The 18,756-nt window shown below is 47.4% G+C and overlaps 1 protein-coding gene across 2 annotated transcripts in view; it reads right to left on the bottom strand.

The window, feature by feature from the left end:
- Nucleotides 1-1,134: 1,134 nt before the first annotated feature.
- The window catches only part of SOCS7 (suppressor of cytokine signaling 7), a 33,422-nt gene continuing 15,800 nt past the window's right edge, over nucleotides 1,135-18,756 (bottom strand). For both annotated transcript variants that reach the window (XM_073326258.2, XM_073326259.2), the window contains 5 exons: nucleotides 17,939-18,107; nucleotides 13,794-13,922; nucleotides 10,621-10,756; nucleotides 9,984-10,141; nucleotides 1,135-4,095 (listed from right to left, as the gene is read on the bottom strand). In XM_073326258.2, coding sequence (XP_073182359.2) covers nucleotides 10,021-10,141; nucleotides 10,621-10,756; nucleotides 13,794-13,922; nucleotides 17,939-18,107 — 555 coding nt within the window. In that variant the 3' untranslated portion in view covers nucleotides 1,135-4,095; nucleotides 9,984-10,020. The remainder of the gene's footprint in view (nucleotides 4,096-9,983; nucleotides 10,142-10,620; nucleotides 10,757-13,793; nucleotides 13,923-17,938; nucleotides 18,108-18,756) is intronic.

The following is an 18,756-nucleotide window of genomic DNA, read 5'->3' as shown; positions in this document are numbered from 1 at the left end:
GAACTTCTTTTAAACATGGATTTCAAAAGAGTTATTTACTGCAAGAGTGTAGAGAATGTTATCCAAGCGATACTAAAGAGGCAGCAGAATGGTTATGCAGTACGTGTGCCTCCCTTTGCTTGGGTATGCCACAGAAATGTGGAGGTGGGGTAAATTTACAGGGCACGTGTGTAGCACCCTGTCACCCTTACACAGTGCATTGCTTCCATGCCTGCCTCCATTCAACACAGAACATTAAAATGATCTTGCATAAGAAATGAGACATGCTCCAGATTAGCCCATTTAAAGATATAGCATGCAGAACCCTGCAAGCCCGTGGTAACAGTTTGGTGGAGTTTCCTATTGTTGAAGGCAACTAAAGTTGAGCCTTACAAATTATACTTGCCCAGAGAAATTTGCTGACAGGTAAAGCCTTGTTCGTTTCTCCATGGAAAAAGTACAGGCTAGTAAAATTGTGATAAGCTTCTGACTCTTGCAAGGTGCTTTAGGGATACCTGTTGGTAAGACTGAGGCTTCCACTAACACCTCCTATGCTCAGTAGCAGATAGCATTCCATTCCATACCAAGGAACCCCTGGCACCAGGCAGAGAAAATAAAGTAACTCTGACCAGCAGCTCAAGGATGCAGGCCACAGCCCTTGTTAGCCGACCACCATCCGGCTAGAACGCTCACCCACTGCAGCGTTCAAGTTTCAAGTACCAGCAGAAATTGCCAAACAGCCCGTGGGGGAAATTCCTTTTCGAAGATGCTCACAGCAGACCAAATACAGACGCAACAGCATTACAAAAAGTTACGTTGCTTCTTGGACTGCTCCTGATGTTTTATGTACATGACCTGCCCTAGGACTCAATGGCTCAGCAGGAACAAGTCCTCAGTAGTTGCACAGGGCTTACAAAAGGAGAGGGACATGGAGAATTAAAACATGCCAGAAAATGAAGAGGTCAGAATAGCGGAGATCAGCATTTCTCTTTAAACCAGCCAATGCTGGGGTGTAGATTTGTGCGTTTTTATCCCGCCCCCTCCAAAAAAAATTCCCTGCCCAGACAATCCCATTTAGGGATAGTAGCTCACTCTATGGGTTATTTCAGTGTTTGGGCCTTCCAAATGCATTTCCTCTTCTTTTTCCAGCCTGGCTATTTAAGTCTCCATCTTGCTTCCCCAAATCCAGCATCAATTTGACAGCTTGAATCTTTATCAGCTCCAGAAAGAACTGGGTGGGAGGTATGTGGGAAACAGCACAGACATCTTCCAAATTTAGTGGGGGGCTGGGAGGGGGGGGGAGGTCCTCCCCTGACTCCTTGCGAGCAGACCCACAAGACTCCCAGACCCATGTTGATTGCAGGTGTTCGCCACGGCTGGCAGAAATCAAGGAACCATCCTAATCCAATAGCCAGCTCCTTCGCACTCCGCATTGCTCTCCCAATCCAGTGCCTCGCAGAGCTGTCCAATTAGAGGGAAGGTTAATAAGCTGTCAGTCTGCAGCTGCACATAAATGTACAGACATTTTGGAGGTATCAGATCCTCCTTTGCAGTCACTCTGGGGAAGCAGATATTTTTCCAGTGTATGAATTTGCTGGAGGTTGAACAGTTGGATTCTCAATCCATGGCTAGGATGAGGTGTATCAAAGCTGGAGGGATTACACATCTAGGGATCGCGGTCACATCCAGGCCACCTCCCACTGTAAAGGAAGATGCAATCAGTCTTGTGCATCCAAGCGGCGCGGATGGGGAGCTGTGGAGCATTCGTCCCAACTTGCTGTTTGCGCCTTAATCTTAACCATACCCACGACTATGTGAACTGCAAATCTCCAGCTGGCGGGGGAGAATGAGAGAGATTAAACTTCTGGAGGCCTCGCTGGTGGGTCATGTTGTGCTATGGACCTAAAGAACCCAAATTTCACAAGAGAACAAGACATGCTACAGCTTTGTCTACACTGCAGTAACCCAAAGTAGCAAGTCTCAGAGTCCAGATCAACAGGCTAAAAACAGCAGCATAGACGTTCCCACTTGGGCTCTGAAACCTGGTTAGGGAGGTGGGTCTCAGGGCCTGAACTGCAGCTCAAAAAAGGAACATCTACACTGCTTTTTCAGCCCCCAGGAGCCTGACCCAGGCTCCGAGACTTGCAGTCATGGGTTGGTTTTTTGGGGGGGGCAGTGCAGACATACTGTAAATGACCAGTCTCAGAGGGTATTCCTCCCTCTCTGCTATCCCCTGCCCAAATAGGTAACCACCAACGGGATGCAGATTCAGTAGCAATTGTTTTCAGACGAGGTATTTCTAGAGACTGCTTAAACTTTGTTGTGGTTTCATCCGGAAGTGAAGCTGTGCTCATTTACACAGGAAAGGAAGAGCCCTGGCCTCCAGCCCCCTCTATAGGAGCTCTTTACAGAGAGCCAGGCAGATTTCATGCTACTCTCTCTAACCTCAATATGTACATCATTCCTTAAGGAACGGTGCAAATCCTAAAGGCTCACGAACTGATACATCCAACATAAGGGACACTCAGAACTCAGCTAAAGGACTGCTAGGTAAGACGACCACAACCCGAGTGCCAGACACAAACATCACAACTTCCAGATCACCAGGCTGCTGGGAGGGGAGGTGTACAGGCGTCATGTTGAGAGGAATTTTTAGTTTAAATATACAGAACGTGAGATCCCTCCTTAGAAAGGTCTCATCCCCAAAGGGCAGACACTACATTTTGCCATGAAAACAACTCCTCAGCAGCTGTAAAGGCAGCAGCAGACCAGACTCCTTGAGATGAGAGAGCTATTACTAGTGCCAAACCCAGTAAGCCATGGAAAATTTAGGAGACACATAGCAAATGCAGTAGAAGCAACACTGTTTTAGCTCTCCTGTTACTGGCCCCATCTTCAGGGATTGTTACTCCCAGATCATCACATTCTAGTTCATCACCAGAAAGGCTAGAAATACAGAGCATCACCCTCACAGGAAGATCAGGAAGCGGTCTCCAATTATGTTGGGATCACCCTTCTCTCCTGAATCATCCCACCTAAACTAGGATTAGGGTGAAGAAAGTGTTCCTGTCTGTTGAGTCTCAGATGTCCCACAACAGCCTTAGCAATTTGTTGTCAGGATTCGACACTGCTTCTTTGATTAAAAAGCCTTTTCATTTGCAGCTTTTGGGAATAGCCAGCACAAAGGCCATAACAAAACTCCCCATGGCTCTGCAGTGCTGAGATTGCTTCAGTGAGGCAGGAATGCCCTTGACTCATGGGTTGCTGGAATTTAGACAACAGCTTTGCCAGATTCCACGGCTATCACAGGAAGAACTGTAAAGGACTTTAGCCTGAAAAACTCTTGGGCTAGATCTTCTGGCATTTGCTGGGTGGCTGATAGCCTCTTGCCCCGCAACACTACAAGCTATTTCACTGGCAGAAGGCTTCAGAACATTTGAATGGGGAACGCTCTGTTCCCCTCCTTGGGTAGGATGTGAAAGTGCACAGGACCACTCTGCAATCCAGTAGGAAATCTCGGCTAAACGAGGATAGGTTTGGCTCTTGCCCAGTCTCCTAGAAAGCACAGGATCTACACAGCTGCACACTGTTTGAGTGCTGATTCCCCCCCACAATTATTCTACATAGCTGCACACAAATCTGGCTCAGTTTGCTTCCCAAGAGCTCTTTGGCCACAGCCACATGGATGGTAGCCAAAGAGCAGTTTCACCAGGATGGCTGGATTGGATACTCTTGCTGCGAGATCCCTCTCTTCCCTCACCCTCAAATCTGCGGTGTTACAAAATCCAGCTGCTCTTAAAAACAGTATTTCCCATGCTGAGGAACGGAAACACCAAAAATAAAAACGTAAATCAGAAATAGTGCCATGACATTCTCCTTTCTGCGAGGAGTCTGGGATCTAGTCCACTTGCTGTCAAAGGCTCCATCCCCAAACCAGGAGCCAGAGCTCTCATTTCCATTCTGCTGTGCTTCTTGGGGTCCTGAATCCTCTTCAGAGGACAAAAGAGCTTGCAAGCAGAAGTCACTACTGCAGAGGCAGGCTTCCCCCTTCTCGGGCCTCCTTTCTGCTGTAGCTTTGCTTAGGCTCTTTGCTACAGGATCTCAGCAAGCAAATTCCTAATTGGAGAGAGAAGAGTAAAAGAATTAGTCAGCCTGCTTTACATGGAAGACTCCAATGCAGATCAGAGACTCCCACAGGAGAGCTATGCTGGTACAGGAGTGCAGAGCGGAGCATAGGAACTTCCATACGGACAGACCCAGCAACGTGGATAAAGAGTAAGCTAAAGAGGAAGCAAGGCTCCCCCCAGTCAGAGCGGTAGAACTCCATTCCTTGGCAAAATCTGAGACAGTCAGTTAATTGCTCATTCTGTTAACCACTTGGATGCCAGTATTGACAGCTTGTTCCTAGAAGCCTAGCTCTTGGCTTCAAGGGGTTAGATTACAAGTATGTTTCCTGAGCTACCTCACACCTAGAGTCCCAGCTGGGGAACCCCCCACCCCATTATCAGATTGATCTGCCCATCCCATCTCTAGCTCTCCTTTTGTCTTTGGAGAGGAGAAAGACCCCAAGCTAGCACTAGCCTCTCACATAAAGCAATTGGTTTAGTCCGAGTATAATCCAGATCTGCTTAGCCAGCATAGCTAGAGAAGCCCTTACCCAGCACCTTCTGGCCTGGCTAAGGAGCCAGAGTTAACTATTTACACATGGGGATTTATGAAGCACGTCCTAGCTTGCACATTTCAGGGAAAACGCACAAAAACATTCTACAACCCTTGCAACTGTTTGTCAAGGGCAAAAAAACCATTCCCATATAAACCCCTCCTGTCTCATGTACACAAGACAGAGTGATACTGAACGAAGGACTCAAAAACTGCCTGTAACAGGGCACGGGGCTTTCAGGGCACATGCAGACACCCCAGTACACCTGTCATGACCATGGGGAGCGGAGGTCACAGTCACTTGACTAACTGCAGGCACGTGACCTACAGGAAGCCACATACAAGGCTTACCTCATCGGCAGGGACAACAGACTGTAGGGACCCCAAGGGTGAGGGAAGCCCTCATGCGAGTCCTTCTATAGTAGCCAGAAAGGCTCAATGGGGGAAGTGTGTCCTCTTCCCCTGAAACGGCGGAAGCTGGAAAGGCTTTGGGTGGTTAGCACCCAGTACCATGCGTTGAACCGCCCTGGTTTCTAGTTGGTTTCGAAAATGAAGAAAGGGATGCAAAGACAGCCGTAGTTGGGGCACTTTTTCCATCACTGGCTCAGGAGTCTACACTTGCTTCCAAGTCACAAGAGCCTGTGTACTGCACCCCACCCCACCCCGAGATTCTGGAAGTTTTGCACCTGCTTAGTTTCCATTCAAAACTGAAGGGGGTTTTTTACTGCATCTGGCACAACAGGGAAGCCCCGGGGGGGTTGGAACTCGCTAACAGCGTGGCTTCCCTCTAGTGGCTAGACCAAACATTGGGGTGAGAGTCTGCTACTGTCTTTTAGCTAATGGGCATGGCCCTCAGCTCAAGCAGTAGAGGTTCAAGCTCTCAGATCCTGAGGCACCAGGTACAATCCCTGCTGACAACCCAACCAAGAGGGTCAAATTGCATGTTATTTCAGGGTGCCATTTTGCAGAGTGCCAAACGTTCTCAGTGCACACTAGGCGTCAGTACTAGCATCACGGCATCGTGGAAGTTCTAGGGGGGGAAGCTGGTGTTTTGGCGGGGCAGGACTGCTGGCAGCTGAGAAGGCATGGGGAGCAGTTTGGGATTGGGAAATAAGCACGTTAGCCAAGTAACTGCTGATCTTTTAAGCAGGAACTAAATAGATAATGTTGGCATTTTAAGTGTCATTTCTAAGCTTTGAGCGGTAACAGCTCGTTGAGATGCATGGGCCAGTCCAGGCCTCCCAGAGCTGTTGTTCCAGGCTCTCTGCAAACATCACTGCATTGGTTACATTCAGCTCAGGTTTAAGGTTTCCTTCACAACCCTAAAGGCTAGAGGCTTTTTTAAAATACTGGAACGATACTGGAACTGAAAAAGCTGGAACGAAATCCTGCACCAAGAGGTAGATTCTACAAATCATGGAATTATGCAGTACAGGACGACACCAGCTATGGGAGACTGGTTCAACTTGCAGGCGGAAGCTTCCTTAATACCTCTAATCTCAGCAAGCAGAACACACCAGAACTCCTAGAGGAGACCTAGCATCTGTCCCCATCGGAAGTGAATCTGCCTCTGTGTGTCAGCAGATTCAGTCTGATCCATTTTATCCATGAAGTAGATGGAAAATTCCTCACAGCTTGAAAGATCTGCTTCAAAGCAGAGGCAGAGAGGATTTATCAGGCTATCAAGCACTCCAAACAATTCCCTGTGGGTGCAAAGGTGGAGAAGAAAATTCTCTTGCTCCTCTTGCTAAGCTTCAACATTGTTTACCAATCAGACAATAAAATAGCCATTGGCATTTTAACTTCTACCTCAAGTGTTTACTCAGGCGCAGGTCACTACCACACCATGGAGTTCGGAGGGCAGTGGATAGCGGAGAGGTGCTTCAAGAGGTAGGACAAGTGATTCCCTGTTAGTGGCCTGCCACAGGGCATTATCCCATAAGAGAGTTTTGGAGCCCAGTAGTCTTTGTGGAGGAGCTATTAAAACACATCCATCGCTCTGCTGGGAGAAACAGTGAGCTCCAGCTTCAAACTGCAGGAATCATCATCAGAGCATCACAGAAAGGTGGGACTGCAAGGGACCACAATAAGTCATCTAGTTCAGTCCCATGAACTGAGGCAGGACTTTGTATTATCTGGACTATCGCTGACAGGTGTTTATCTTACCTGTTCTTAACACCTCTGATGACTCAGATTCCATAAATTCCCTAGGCAAATTTGTTCCAGTACTTAACCACCCTTACAGTTAGGAAGATTTTCCTAATGTATAATCTATATCTCCTTTGCTACAATTTAAGCCCATTACTTCCTGTCCTGTCCTCAGTGGATAAGGAGAACAATTTATCACCTTCTTTATAACCACTTCTTACGTAAAGACTTATGTTCTCCCCGACCCCCTTCTCTTCTCCAACCTAAACAAACCCAAATTTTTCCCACTCTCTCCTCATAGATCATGTTTTCTTGACTTATTTTTGTTGCTCTCCTCTGGACTTTCTCCAATTTGTCCACATCTTTCCCAAAATGTTGTGGCCACAACTGGACACACTACTCCAGCTGAGACGTTATCATTGCTGAGTACAGTGGAAGAATTACTTCTTGTGTCTTGCTTACACTCATGCTAATACATCCCAGAATGGATGTTCAATTTTTATTTTTATTGAAAGTACTACATTGATGACTCATTTAGTTTGTAATCCACTATAACTACCAGATCCTTTTCTGTAGTACTCACTCCTAGGCAGCCATTTCCCATTTATATTTGTGCAATTAATTGTAGTACTTTGCATTTGTCCTTAATTAATTTCCATCCTTAATTCAGACCACTCTTCTAGTTTGTCAAGATCATTCTGAACTTTAATTCTGTTCTCCAAAGAGCTTGCAACCCTGCCCAGCAAACTTTGTAAGTGGACTCTCTATGCCATTATCCAAATAATTTATGAAGATATCGAACAGAACTGGACCTAGGATCAGATCCCTGTGGGATCCTACCTAATATGCCCTTCCTGCTTGACTGACCATTAATAACTACTCTGAGTGTATGTTTTTCCAACCAGGTGGGCACCCTCCTTATAGGTGGTTTCCTGGGCTATAGTTCCCTACTGGGCTTACGAGAAGGTCATGTGAGACCGTATCAAAAGCCTTACTAAAGTCGCGATAGTTCACATCTACTGTTTTTTCCCAAAAAGGATATTAGGTTGGTTTGACATTTGTTCTTCATAAATCCATGCTGACTGTTACTTATCACCTTATCTTTCTATGCACTTACAAACTTATTATTTGCTCCATTATCTTTCTGGGTACCAAAGTGAAGCTGACTGGTCTATAATCCTCTGGGTTGTCCTTATTTCCCTTTTTATAGATATGTACTATATTTGCCCTTTTCCAGTTCTGGGACATCTCCTGTCCTCCATGAGTTCTCCAAGAGAATAGCTAATTGTTCAGAGATCTCTTCAGCTAGTTCCTTAAGTATTCTAAGATCCTTCAAGTCAGCAGGGCCTGACAAAATACATCTAATCTGTCTAAGTAATTCTTAACTTGTTCTTCCCCAATGTTAGCCTCGAATCCCACCCTATAATCTGGAAATGATCAAGACTTAACTCTCATCCACCCTCAGTCACCAACCCCTACCTGGAAACAAGATCCAGCACATGCCTCACTCCATGCATGGAGGCCTAAGCCACCTAGGATAGGCCTATGGTGGCCACAAAATCCTGAGCCAATTCAAAGGCACCCTCGCCCTCAAGAAAGTTGAAGTCTCTGAGAAGCCTGGAGACTCCAATGCCAGTTAGCACTATGGTAGCCATCAGAGTCACATCAAGAATGCAACATTTCCTCTCTAAGTCAGAAAGGCTAGACTGTCTCCCCCAGCCTTTGCACTGCTCTTTATTTTTACCATGCATGTTTGATATAGGCCTAGCATCTACCTCCCCTTATCAAATATAACTTGTCCCATCTGATAAAGTGCAAATGGGGATAGATTCTGTCATCACTCTGCTTCAGTGATGTCTAAGGGCTGTTAATCAGCCACAATGGACCAGAGAGCATCCCACAGGTCAGACAGCATATTGCTGCCATAAACAATCCAACGCTCTCCATTCCTTGCAAGCTCTAGTATAGATGGCATGCTGGGATGGACCTTCAAGAGCTAGCACTGCAGGGATTTTTGACAGAGCTGCAGTCCATAGGCAAACTGGGATGGGCTACTGCTCTGCTCCAGGCCTGGGTTGTTTTGATCCCTGGAGAAGCTTAGAACCTGGAGGGCCCAAAAGTGCCATAAAGCAACCTATCCCTCTCTCTCCCTGGTCTGCACTGCACCTCTTGGAGACCTGGCACAGAATCAGACCCAGGAACCTTTGTCTTCTAGATTAAAAAAAGGGGAAGGAAAAGGTAGCTTCACCTCCTACTCACGACACAGTGCACTGTGCTGAGCTTTAACCCAGTGCCCTGGCACTGTCAGCCCACACGAAAAGGAAGCCGGGCTGAAATTTAATTTAACTGTGTATGCAGTTAATACTAAGCCTAATCACTGCCTCCAACTCAGGTTTCTGGTGATCTCCCCTACCCCCCAGTTCCCTCCATCCATTTTAATACCATTTAAAGAGTCATTAGGATTCCTCTGCATACACTGATGTGCCAAGGAGCTTCACAGGAAGATAAATTAGCGGAGGTCAGTCCACTCGGGCACCGGGAGAATAATCTTAGATTAATTAATTCCCCAGTTAATCAATTCTCTCCAACAATTTGCTTTTGCAGCCGGCAGAAAAGTCTTGTAGAGAAGGAGAGGCGTCTCCCGAGCTTCCAGTGTCCCAAAACTCAAGGCTATCAGCAAGCTTCCAGCTCCCCACCCGCCCTCACCGAAATGGAGAAAACCACTCTCTACTTACGAGGTATTTCCCTCAGTCTTCATTCCTGGATTGCAGCTTCCTTGTCACTGTAGCAGCTGCCTGAGCTCACTCCCTGACCACGTGTGTGTGTGAGGGGAAAGCTCTGTATCCTGCACTGACTTCCAGTGTGTTCATCCAGTCTTACGTGATTTGGGTCTTGGCTACTTAGGAGACCACCTCTGTGTACAGTGCCAGAGGCAGGATGCACCACCACCACCAAACCTCCCCCATTCAAGCCCTATCAGAGATGAAACACCAGAACATTGTTATCTTCCTGCACACTAACCAAGGGACCAGAAGGAGCAAGCCCCAGGATAAACCCTGGTCAGCAAGGATGAGCCTTGACCTCCTGGCTGGGATTTCCTCGCACTTTCCCTAAAACAACAGGATAGCAAGGATTTTTTTTTTTATTTTTTTTTAAACTGCATGGAATAACGGTTGGGATGGCCAAGTGGATTTTACCGTCTGTGACAGTGACAAGATGGGCGAGGCAGCCTCGCTACGTTAAGGATTCAGTCTCCTGCTTCTGTTTTGAAATCAGCTGAGCTTCCTTCAGCGACAGATACACCTCCTCTTGGGGGTCGTAGTAATAGAACTTCCGGATGTAGGAGATCAAAGGCCTGGAAAAGGCAGGAGCAGACATCTTAGCGATGAGTCAGAACATTTAAAGAAAGCTACAGATAGATTCCTCCTGCCGCCCCACCCACGGCCAATAGTGCCAACACTGAACAGGAAAGCAAGGGGGTCTTCAGCCAGAAAAGCGAGCCATCTAAGACTCCACAGTCCCCATTCATCAGCTAGCCACCACTCTTGTCTGTTCGTCTGCTGCTGCTACCTGTCATTCCGCCTGCCGTCCCTGCTCCAACAGCTCCTCGCCTTGACAAGCAGGTGGCTGCTCCTGCCCAATGTCCCCCCTTTCCCAGCGACACACACAGATTTCCTCTCGCACTGCTCCATGGCTAAATGCTACAGCTGTCACGTAAGGTACCAACAAGCAAATGGAGGAAAAGGGAAGGGGTTGCAATGCTAAGATTTGCCCTCTAGAGTCTAGGCCCAGAACCAGAAAAGTTCCCCACCCACCCCAGCCATGAGAACGTACTTGGGCAGTGGGAGCTCTGGAATGTGGTCTATGCGGACAAGTTGCCTGATCCGGAAGCGGCAAAGGTGCTGGAGGGATTTGACGTTGCTGAACCTGGAGACAGGATACAGGAGCTGGACTGGTGTTGGAGGGAGACCTTAAAACAAAACATAGGAGAACAAGGTACGGCTTTATTAGAAGCAAAGTAAGTTATTTATCAAAACCAGGAGGGAGCGAACTGGCCCCAGAGATAGAGGAAACCAAGGCACTGCTTTACACAGGGGAATGGAAAGTCTTCAAGAGGAGGGAGCCATTGCTTTCAGTTTGCATGGGTTTGCTGGCCATGTTCTACATGGATGGGAGCCAGGCTCATGAGCAAATCCGGGGAGAACAGTCCCCTCTGATTAATGCCCCATCAGTTCTGCCATTTCCAGCAGTGAAGCAGATTCTAGGACCGTGCGCATTTCCAACCAAGCCCTCTCGGAATCAGCAGTAGCCGAAGCGTCACTTTACGCAGGAAAGCAACAGGGCTTTGAAAAACATCACATTTCAAGAACACGGGCATCATAGGGGGAGGGGAAGGAGGGGACTGAACTGGAGGGTTTCCACAGTGCAAGCAGGGAACAGCTGTACCAGCACTGGGAAGGGCAGGTTGGAGTGAGCCTCAAACCATGGGGTAAATCACTCACTCTTGAGGCCAGGAGGCTGGGCATAAAGGCAGCAGCAGTGTCAAGCCCTGGGGGCAGGAACTGCATTGAATCACTGGAGTCAGCCTATGCACGGAACAGCCTTGAATGGCTGCCAGTGGAGTTGCATCCAGTTCCCCCTCCCCACATTACCTCCCCCGTTCTGAGATTCCCTGACCTTAGCTTGGGTGGGTCTGAACCCACAGAGCTGAGAGGTCAGCAGCAGCAGGGCTGTGTTTTATCTGTCTTTTCAGAAGGATTCAGTGCTAGTTCCACTCTAACTCCCTCCTGCTGGCAGGGCGTTTTCTGACTGAAGCCTCTGAGGCCAGCAGAGCAGAGTGAAAGAAGAGAAGGCAAAAGCTCTTCACACTAAGATGGGCTTGCAACTTCTCCAGGCAGCTTAGGAAGCAGTGAGACAGCTTTTGAGAAAGCAAAGAAAAGGAATCGAGGGTTCCCCCCCCCTACCCCCTCAAAGAGGAATAAGCCTCTGGGAGCTCAGCCAGGAACTACAGGGACACAGCAAGAGGTTTGCATACTGCGCTAGCCATCTGCCTCGCTGCTAACAGCCAGATACACAATAGAAACCCCCACACCAAGAGGTTAACAACATTTCTGCTGCAATATAGCATACACAAGTGCAGAGGAGATATGGATCCAAGGCACTCTGACTCAGGGAGACCACACCAGATATCCAGGTAACAGTGCTTTGTTCTTAAAGGGTCAGAAATCACTGCTGGCACAGGGGCTGCATAACCTGATCAGATTCAGGATGCACCCCAGTGGGGAGTCGCAAGGAAAGTGGTAAGATCCAGATGAGACAGCAGGGCCAACTGTGCAGTTTGAGAGAGGCGAGCAGTGCCATTCAATGACCATTCCTACACTGGGGAATGATCACTTGTCTGGAGTAAGTTGCTTTTAAATAAGCTACTCTCCTTGTAGAGAGGAAGGAGAGATTTCATGGAGGTCTGGGGTCTGGAAGAACTGAATCTTTTAGGTCTAAGCACATGGCAGTATGTTGGAGACAAGAGTACGGGGAGCTGTATTAGTTTCTCCAAGACATGGTGTGCGCATATGTATCTTATGGGCTCCCCACACACCGAAGAGGAAGGATGGACTTGTGGTTGAGTCAACGGACAGTTTTTATCTATTTTCACCAAACACTGAAATTCCCAGGAAATTAATAAAAACCCCAAAATGAAGGGCCTTAGTTACACAGAGGGCCTAGCACAATGGAGCCCCAATCTTATCTGGGCTCACTAATTAGGACTGCAATACAAGATGTAAGTTCACACCCTTGTCACTCTTCACACCTGTATAGATAACTCTCCCCTTCACTTCCAGCTCTTTGCAACTTCCTATGTGAGCGTGGCTGAATGTGCCGATTCCTCACTCTCCAGCCATTTAATTCAGGGGTCACTGTGCATCCCCACTTGAACTTCTGTACCCCATTACTGCCCCCGTCAAATCAGTTTAACATTTATTCACTTTACAGAAGTATTTTCTTCCTTTCATGCTGGATTTATCCCATCAGCTTCTGGATACAGGGGGAAGAAGGAGCCGGTGACGGAACATCCCAACATGAGCGCGAGTTCTGCTGTCCGATTGCACTGGGGCAGCTGGGAACCATGAGCAAGCGTACTGAGTTTGACTTTAGGGTTGGAATTGCAGGAAGCCTGTTTCCTAGCAGACCATAATCAAACATGCACTGACAGAGCCTCACTAATGCTCCCTTCTTGTGGCAAGCACGGATGTATTCCAGCACTGCTGTTCCCCAAGGGACTATGAATCTACAGTAGTGACTGCTTGAGGCTCACATTTAGCTCATCACTTGGAAACCTTCCCATGCATCTGCACTGCTTAGTGCGTCTCCGCGCAGCGAGATCAAGGGGAGGACTGGAGAGCTGTGAAGTGTTGAGCTGCCTGCAAGAAGGAGTAGCAGCATTGAGACTGGTGGAAACAGTAAAGTTTTAGCAACCAGTTAACTGGCTACAAAACCAGGCGTATGATGTGATGTGCACCGTGGAGCACTAGGAAATCTGTGTCGAGGGGATGGGTCCATTGTCTAGCGTGTACAGCCACATCTGTAATAGCAATGAGCTATGCATTACCATTGTGCTAGTGATGAAAAGAACTGGCTAACAAGTGTTTCTTACCAGTGCAGGTATCCAGGGCTACTGCAAAGGATGGGGGCAGATACCTATGTCATTCGTTTAAAGTGGATAAAAAGTTAGAGATTACCCAGTAATCCCTGCACTTCCTGGGTGTGGGAGATGTTGATATGAGCTCCCGCCTGGGGGAAGGTTATTATTTCCACAACAAGCTGTGGGTGAGAGACTCTCTTTTCAGCCGCACATACAAAGCGGATGTGCGAGAACACTTGTTATTGTATTGGTCAGAGCGCACGAAACCAGAGCCCAACACACACAGCTCTAGGACTTGTCCTGCCTGATCACAGATCAAATGCACACACACACAAAAGTTGTAAGTAGTTTTAGGTGCAAGACTCACCTGGAACCCTGGATCGCAGGAAGTAAAGGAACTTCCCATTTTTCGAGTGCATGATTGCTCTCTTTATAAACTCCACCACAGACTGGCAGCGATCCTCAAACTTGGGGTGACACCACAGACTGAAGGTTCCTTCCAAAAAGAAATGGTTTGTATTACAAAGGGGTTGGCAGGGAAGAGGACAGCGACTCGGTGATCTGCACTGCTCACTCATGTCCTCAAAGGATAGATGACCAAGTCACCACTATCACTGGTGTACTTCTTGGCAATTTCAGCAGATAGGCCAGCGACTGGGCTAGCCTCTCACAGAGCTGAATTGACATTGGCATTACAACCCATGCCCACGCCACCGACACCCACAGACAAGTACGCTTTTGCTTAAAAGCGCCTCTAGCTCTTGCTGTTGTAAAGAAACCCCAAAAAATGTGACCTGAGTGTACCTGCTGCAGCGATTTCTCCATGAATCTGCAGGTCTGTCAGAGCTGTTGCTGAAGGTTGAGTGACCTGCCCCACTGCATCTCAGGGGGTGTGCTCTAAAGGGCACAATACCAACAGAAGAAAGTGGCTGCAGCAGGAGTACAGTGAACCCAGCCGACCCAAAGAGATACATCCCAGCTGTTGGAGTAAGTACCGGGGAGCCCATGTCTCTAGACCCTTTGGCCATCACCTCTACAAGCGGGCATGGTGTGGCCCCACGTTATGACATGCTTCAGTCCAACCCTGCCCTCTCACCCTAGTGGCAGGGTTAAGTATAGTGATAGTTTCTCCCATGCTGCCCTGTTGATACAATTTCTGCACTAAGCTAGGGTTGGAAATGATGAAACTGGGAAGAGCCTCCCCCATTGAAGCTACTTTGAGATCTCTCAGTAGGTTAGTTTGACCTGTAGGAGCCATCCAAGACCATTCTCTCAACCTCTTTGTGCACTGACTGAAGACAACTTTCCTCCCCAACCAAGATGCAGGCCCACTCACCCCCCTGCTTGCAGGTATGCTATCCGTGCACCCCACAGTGCCAGGTCTGCTCCTTCCCTCTGCCTGGAACGTGTGACCAGAGCAGAGAGCAGACTCCTAGCAATGGAGGACCAAGCACAGGGACTGAGAAGTACCTCAGGAGGGCACAGTATAGAATACAGCTCCAGCAGAACAGCAGAGGTAACATCCCCAAGAGCTACATCTAGGGCCAACTCGACGGCATTAGAGATGTGAACACCAGTGCACCTACTCCAAGATAGGTGCCCCCGTGGGGCAGACCCCTAATGCAGACACGAAGTACTGGCACAGAGCAGGGCTTGCAATGCTGCAACTTAAACCAAGACGTTATCCGTAAATTTGGCTTTAGAGACATGCAGAGAGCTCTTAAATTAGGGACTGGCCAAGGTGCAGCTAAATCAATGTAGTTATCCCAGTGCAAATTTCCACCTTTGGGGCTTGCCTACACATGGAATTATTCAGGAACAGCTATTTAGTAACGCTGAGCTGATAACCCCCCAGAAGTATAGTATAAACCCCAGGCTCTAAAAATCCACCTGCCACAGGAAGATCAAGGAATAGTTTGCATAGTTTTGCCTGCACGTTGCTCAGGAAGCTTTTATGTGGCATGTATACTACAGTCCCTAGGCACAAATAAATGTCCGACTGTGCCTTTTCACCCACCTGAAATCTGAAGGTCAAATATTTCCCCATTTACCATTTCTCTAGCTCAGCCACTTGTCACTTTCATTGGTTTAACAAAGTGCTCAGCTCTGCAGGTTTCAGATCAGCTGTAGCACATTCAGCAGGCAGCTCAGCCAGTCCTAGTGTAAGTGTAGAGTTAATTACACAAACAGGAGTGCTGGGGTCTTTCTGTAGGGTTATTCCTGGGAACTGCTGTGGGTGACCGGACTGTTGGAGTGGAGAGGCAGCTCTGAGCTTTGTAATTCGTATTTTATATTCGACTGGGCCCCAGAGGCCCAAATCAGGGTCTCATTATAGTACACAAAGACAGGTGGTAACATTTTCAAAAGCACATTAGTTACTTAAGAGCCAAAACCCCAGGCACCTAGGACCTTAGGTCCCATTGACTTTTAATGAAACTTCGGCTCCTCATTGTCTGTTACTTTTGAAAGTTTTATTAATGGACTATGCGCCAAGCAGTTTATAATCTACGGTCCCAATCCAGTAAAGCAGCTAAGCATACACTTAACTTTAACCATGAGTAATCCCATTTAAAAATCAATAAAACTACTCACATGCTAATAGCTAGGCACAGTGTCTAGGTGCTCTGATGAACCAGTGTCTAAGCAACTTGTGAAGGATAGTTGGGAAGGGGGGATACAACCAGACATGTACACAGTTGTGATTTATTATGGCCTCATAGAGGGGGCAACACCGAGTGAAGGGTAGCAGCCTTACAGAAGTACAGGAATGAAGCTCTTGTAACAGAGACCTCTCATCCTTGAGGTGTTCAACCTGAGAAGCAGCAAAGAAAACTTGTTCCAACTCTTGCTCATGGTAGGAGAGAGTCACTGTACAAGAACTTTTGTCAAGAAGGCCTCAAATTACAAATTGCTACCAGCATCTGCCCTTTCCAGCTTTATGGCAAGGGACACTGTCTAAAGGGGACATGGGCTAGGCAATCTGAGAGGGAAACCGTTTTTGCAGGCATGTCTTTAGAGGTTAATTTTGGTATCCACTGAGGTTACCAAGTACTTTGGTGCTTGTGCACCTTGTTAAAGACTGCTTGGGACCACTTGTTTTGATGGTAGAATCATAGAATATCAGGGTTGGAAGGGACCTCAGGAGGTCATCTAGTCCACCCCCTGCCCAGAGCAGGACCAATCCCCAATTTTTGCCCCAGATCCCTAAATGGCCCCCTCAAGAATTGAACTCACAACCCTGGGTTTAGCAGGCCAATGCTCAAACCACTGAGCTATCCCTCCCCCTCCTCAAAACATTGATTATCTCAGAGATTTTGCTACCCTCCACAACATTTTGTGCACAGTCCCAACGCAGAAAACCACATTTGAAATGCAAATGCTGGGGGGGATGGGGGGGCGGGCAGTATCCTTCAGCAAGATGACAAATGAGGCAGGAAGCTGGTACAAGCAACAAGCAAAGAGTTCTCAGAATAGAAAAGCCACAAGATCAAAGTTAAAGTCTCAGCTTGGATATCGGCAGTTTGTACCAGCCAGATGCATGAATGCTGATGTCCTGTCCCTATACAGTAAGTGTGAAAGTGACCAAAGGCAAAGTAACTCATCAGCAATGACATCCCATGATCAGCTCCCATTTAACCGGTGAAACACCAAGACTAAATCATCCCAAAGTGTTAGCCTTGCTAGTTTCCAACAACCCAAATAACTGAACTATCCCCTACACTGCACCGTAAGAACAAGGTACAATGATTACACCCTGAGCTAGGTCTTCTATGCAGCTCAGACGATGATCACAATGGTCCCTTCTGGCCTTAAAGCTATTAATGAATCAATAAAGCTTTTCCTTCATATTTTCTTGCACAGCAACTTTGCAAGTCCATTAGCTCCTTCTTAATAAGCTTTCCCAAAGTGAAGCATGCAGAATGGGCATGGAGGAAAAGGGCCTAGAGGATTTTTATTATATTGCTCAGTTTCTCAATGGAGTGATGTTTGAGAAGGAGAGGGATGGGAAGATGCCGTTCAGAGGAGTTAAGGGATTAAATGGAACATTCACAGCCCAAGATCCTCCCTTGGCCACTAAGCCTGTGATCACTATGACAAGAACAGTCCGCAGACACGGCGGTAACCTAGGCTGGTCTGTGTGCTATGACAACTCATGAGGTGAATGGCTCCTTATTTAGCCTTCCCTGTCATGAGAGAGTAGAAAGGGTTTTTGGTTTTTTTAACAGAATCAATCACACACGAATTAGAGCAAATATTTCCATTTAGGGCCTTCATTAGCGCCTCTGGGATCAACCCACTACAGAACCCTCACTGAGGTCTGCAGTTTAGCATAGAAGCAGAGGGCAAGGTATGGCTGCATTCAGTTTCCCCTTTGCAAGCAGGTCTACCCACAATGCATTGTTCTGGGCTCCTACACAGACAGATGGAGTTGCAGCGCAGAGCTGATTAGCAGATGGGGCCAGAGCCACATCCCAGTGAATGAGACCATTCCAAGAACCTTGCTGCTCTTACCTCTGTAGTGCTCCATTCTGGTGTGATGGGTGATACCCTGTGATCGAAAGCTTAAGCTCAGGATGTAACGAGGGTCGGAACTGTCTCGTACCAGGAAGGATCCATCTGGTTTCCCCTTCAGCTTCATTTCCGCATCTTCCCAGTTCATTGGTCCCCAGTACCAACCACACTACCAGTAGAGAGTGCAAAAAGGTCTTCAGACTTCTGGTAAGCCAGAAAGGCACTTGCCCATTAACAGCTCTGTACTAAACAGCTTAACTCAACCATCAAGGGATTCGAAGAACTGTCAGTCTTTTCTGCCCCATCCTAGCACCAGTGCACTCCCAGGAAGAATTAACAGTTTAGCATTGTCTGTAGCTGTTGGCAAAAGTAGTGCTGAAGCATTTCCTCGGCAAGGCTAGTATTTCACAAGAGGAGCAGTTTAGCATCCTGGCATAAATTGCCATTAACAACCCAACATACTCTGGGAAATCATCTGATGCTGACCAAAGGTATCAGCCACAGGTCCCCCATAACCTGCTGCTGGGGAACACCTTAAGAGCAGACAGACACACTGACAGAAAGTCAAACCACATTAAACCATTTTGTTCTAGCTATACTAGCAGATAAACCAGTTTAATCACTAGTCCAGGAAGAGACATGGTCAACAATCATTGACAGCAATAAATCCATTTCCTAGAGTAAACAAGACCATCATGTCCTTCTACCACATACAAGCAACATCTCTTTACACAGGCAAGCTACCCAAATAAGGAAGACGTTACCCCTCTTCCGATTACATCCAAGTGCTTCTAAAGCTGGTGGGGATATATAAGTGA

This window comes from Lepidochelys kempii, chromosome 27 (assembly GCF_965140285.1).
Source record: "Lepidochelys kempii isolate rLepKem1 chromosome 27, rLepKem1.hap1, whole genome shotgun sequence".
Lineage (NCBI taxonomy): Eukaryota > Metazoa > Chordata > Testudines > Cheloniidae > Lepidochelys > Lepidochelys kempii.
Note: the sequence above shows the minus strand (reverse complement) of the source record. Positions and strands in the feature narration are given on the sequence as shown.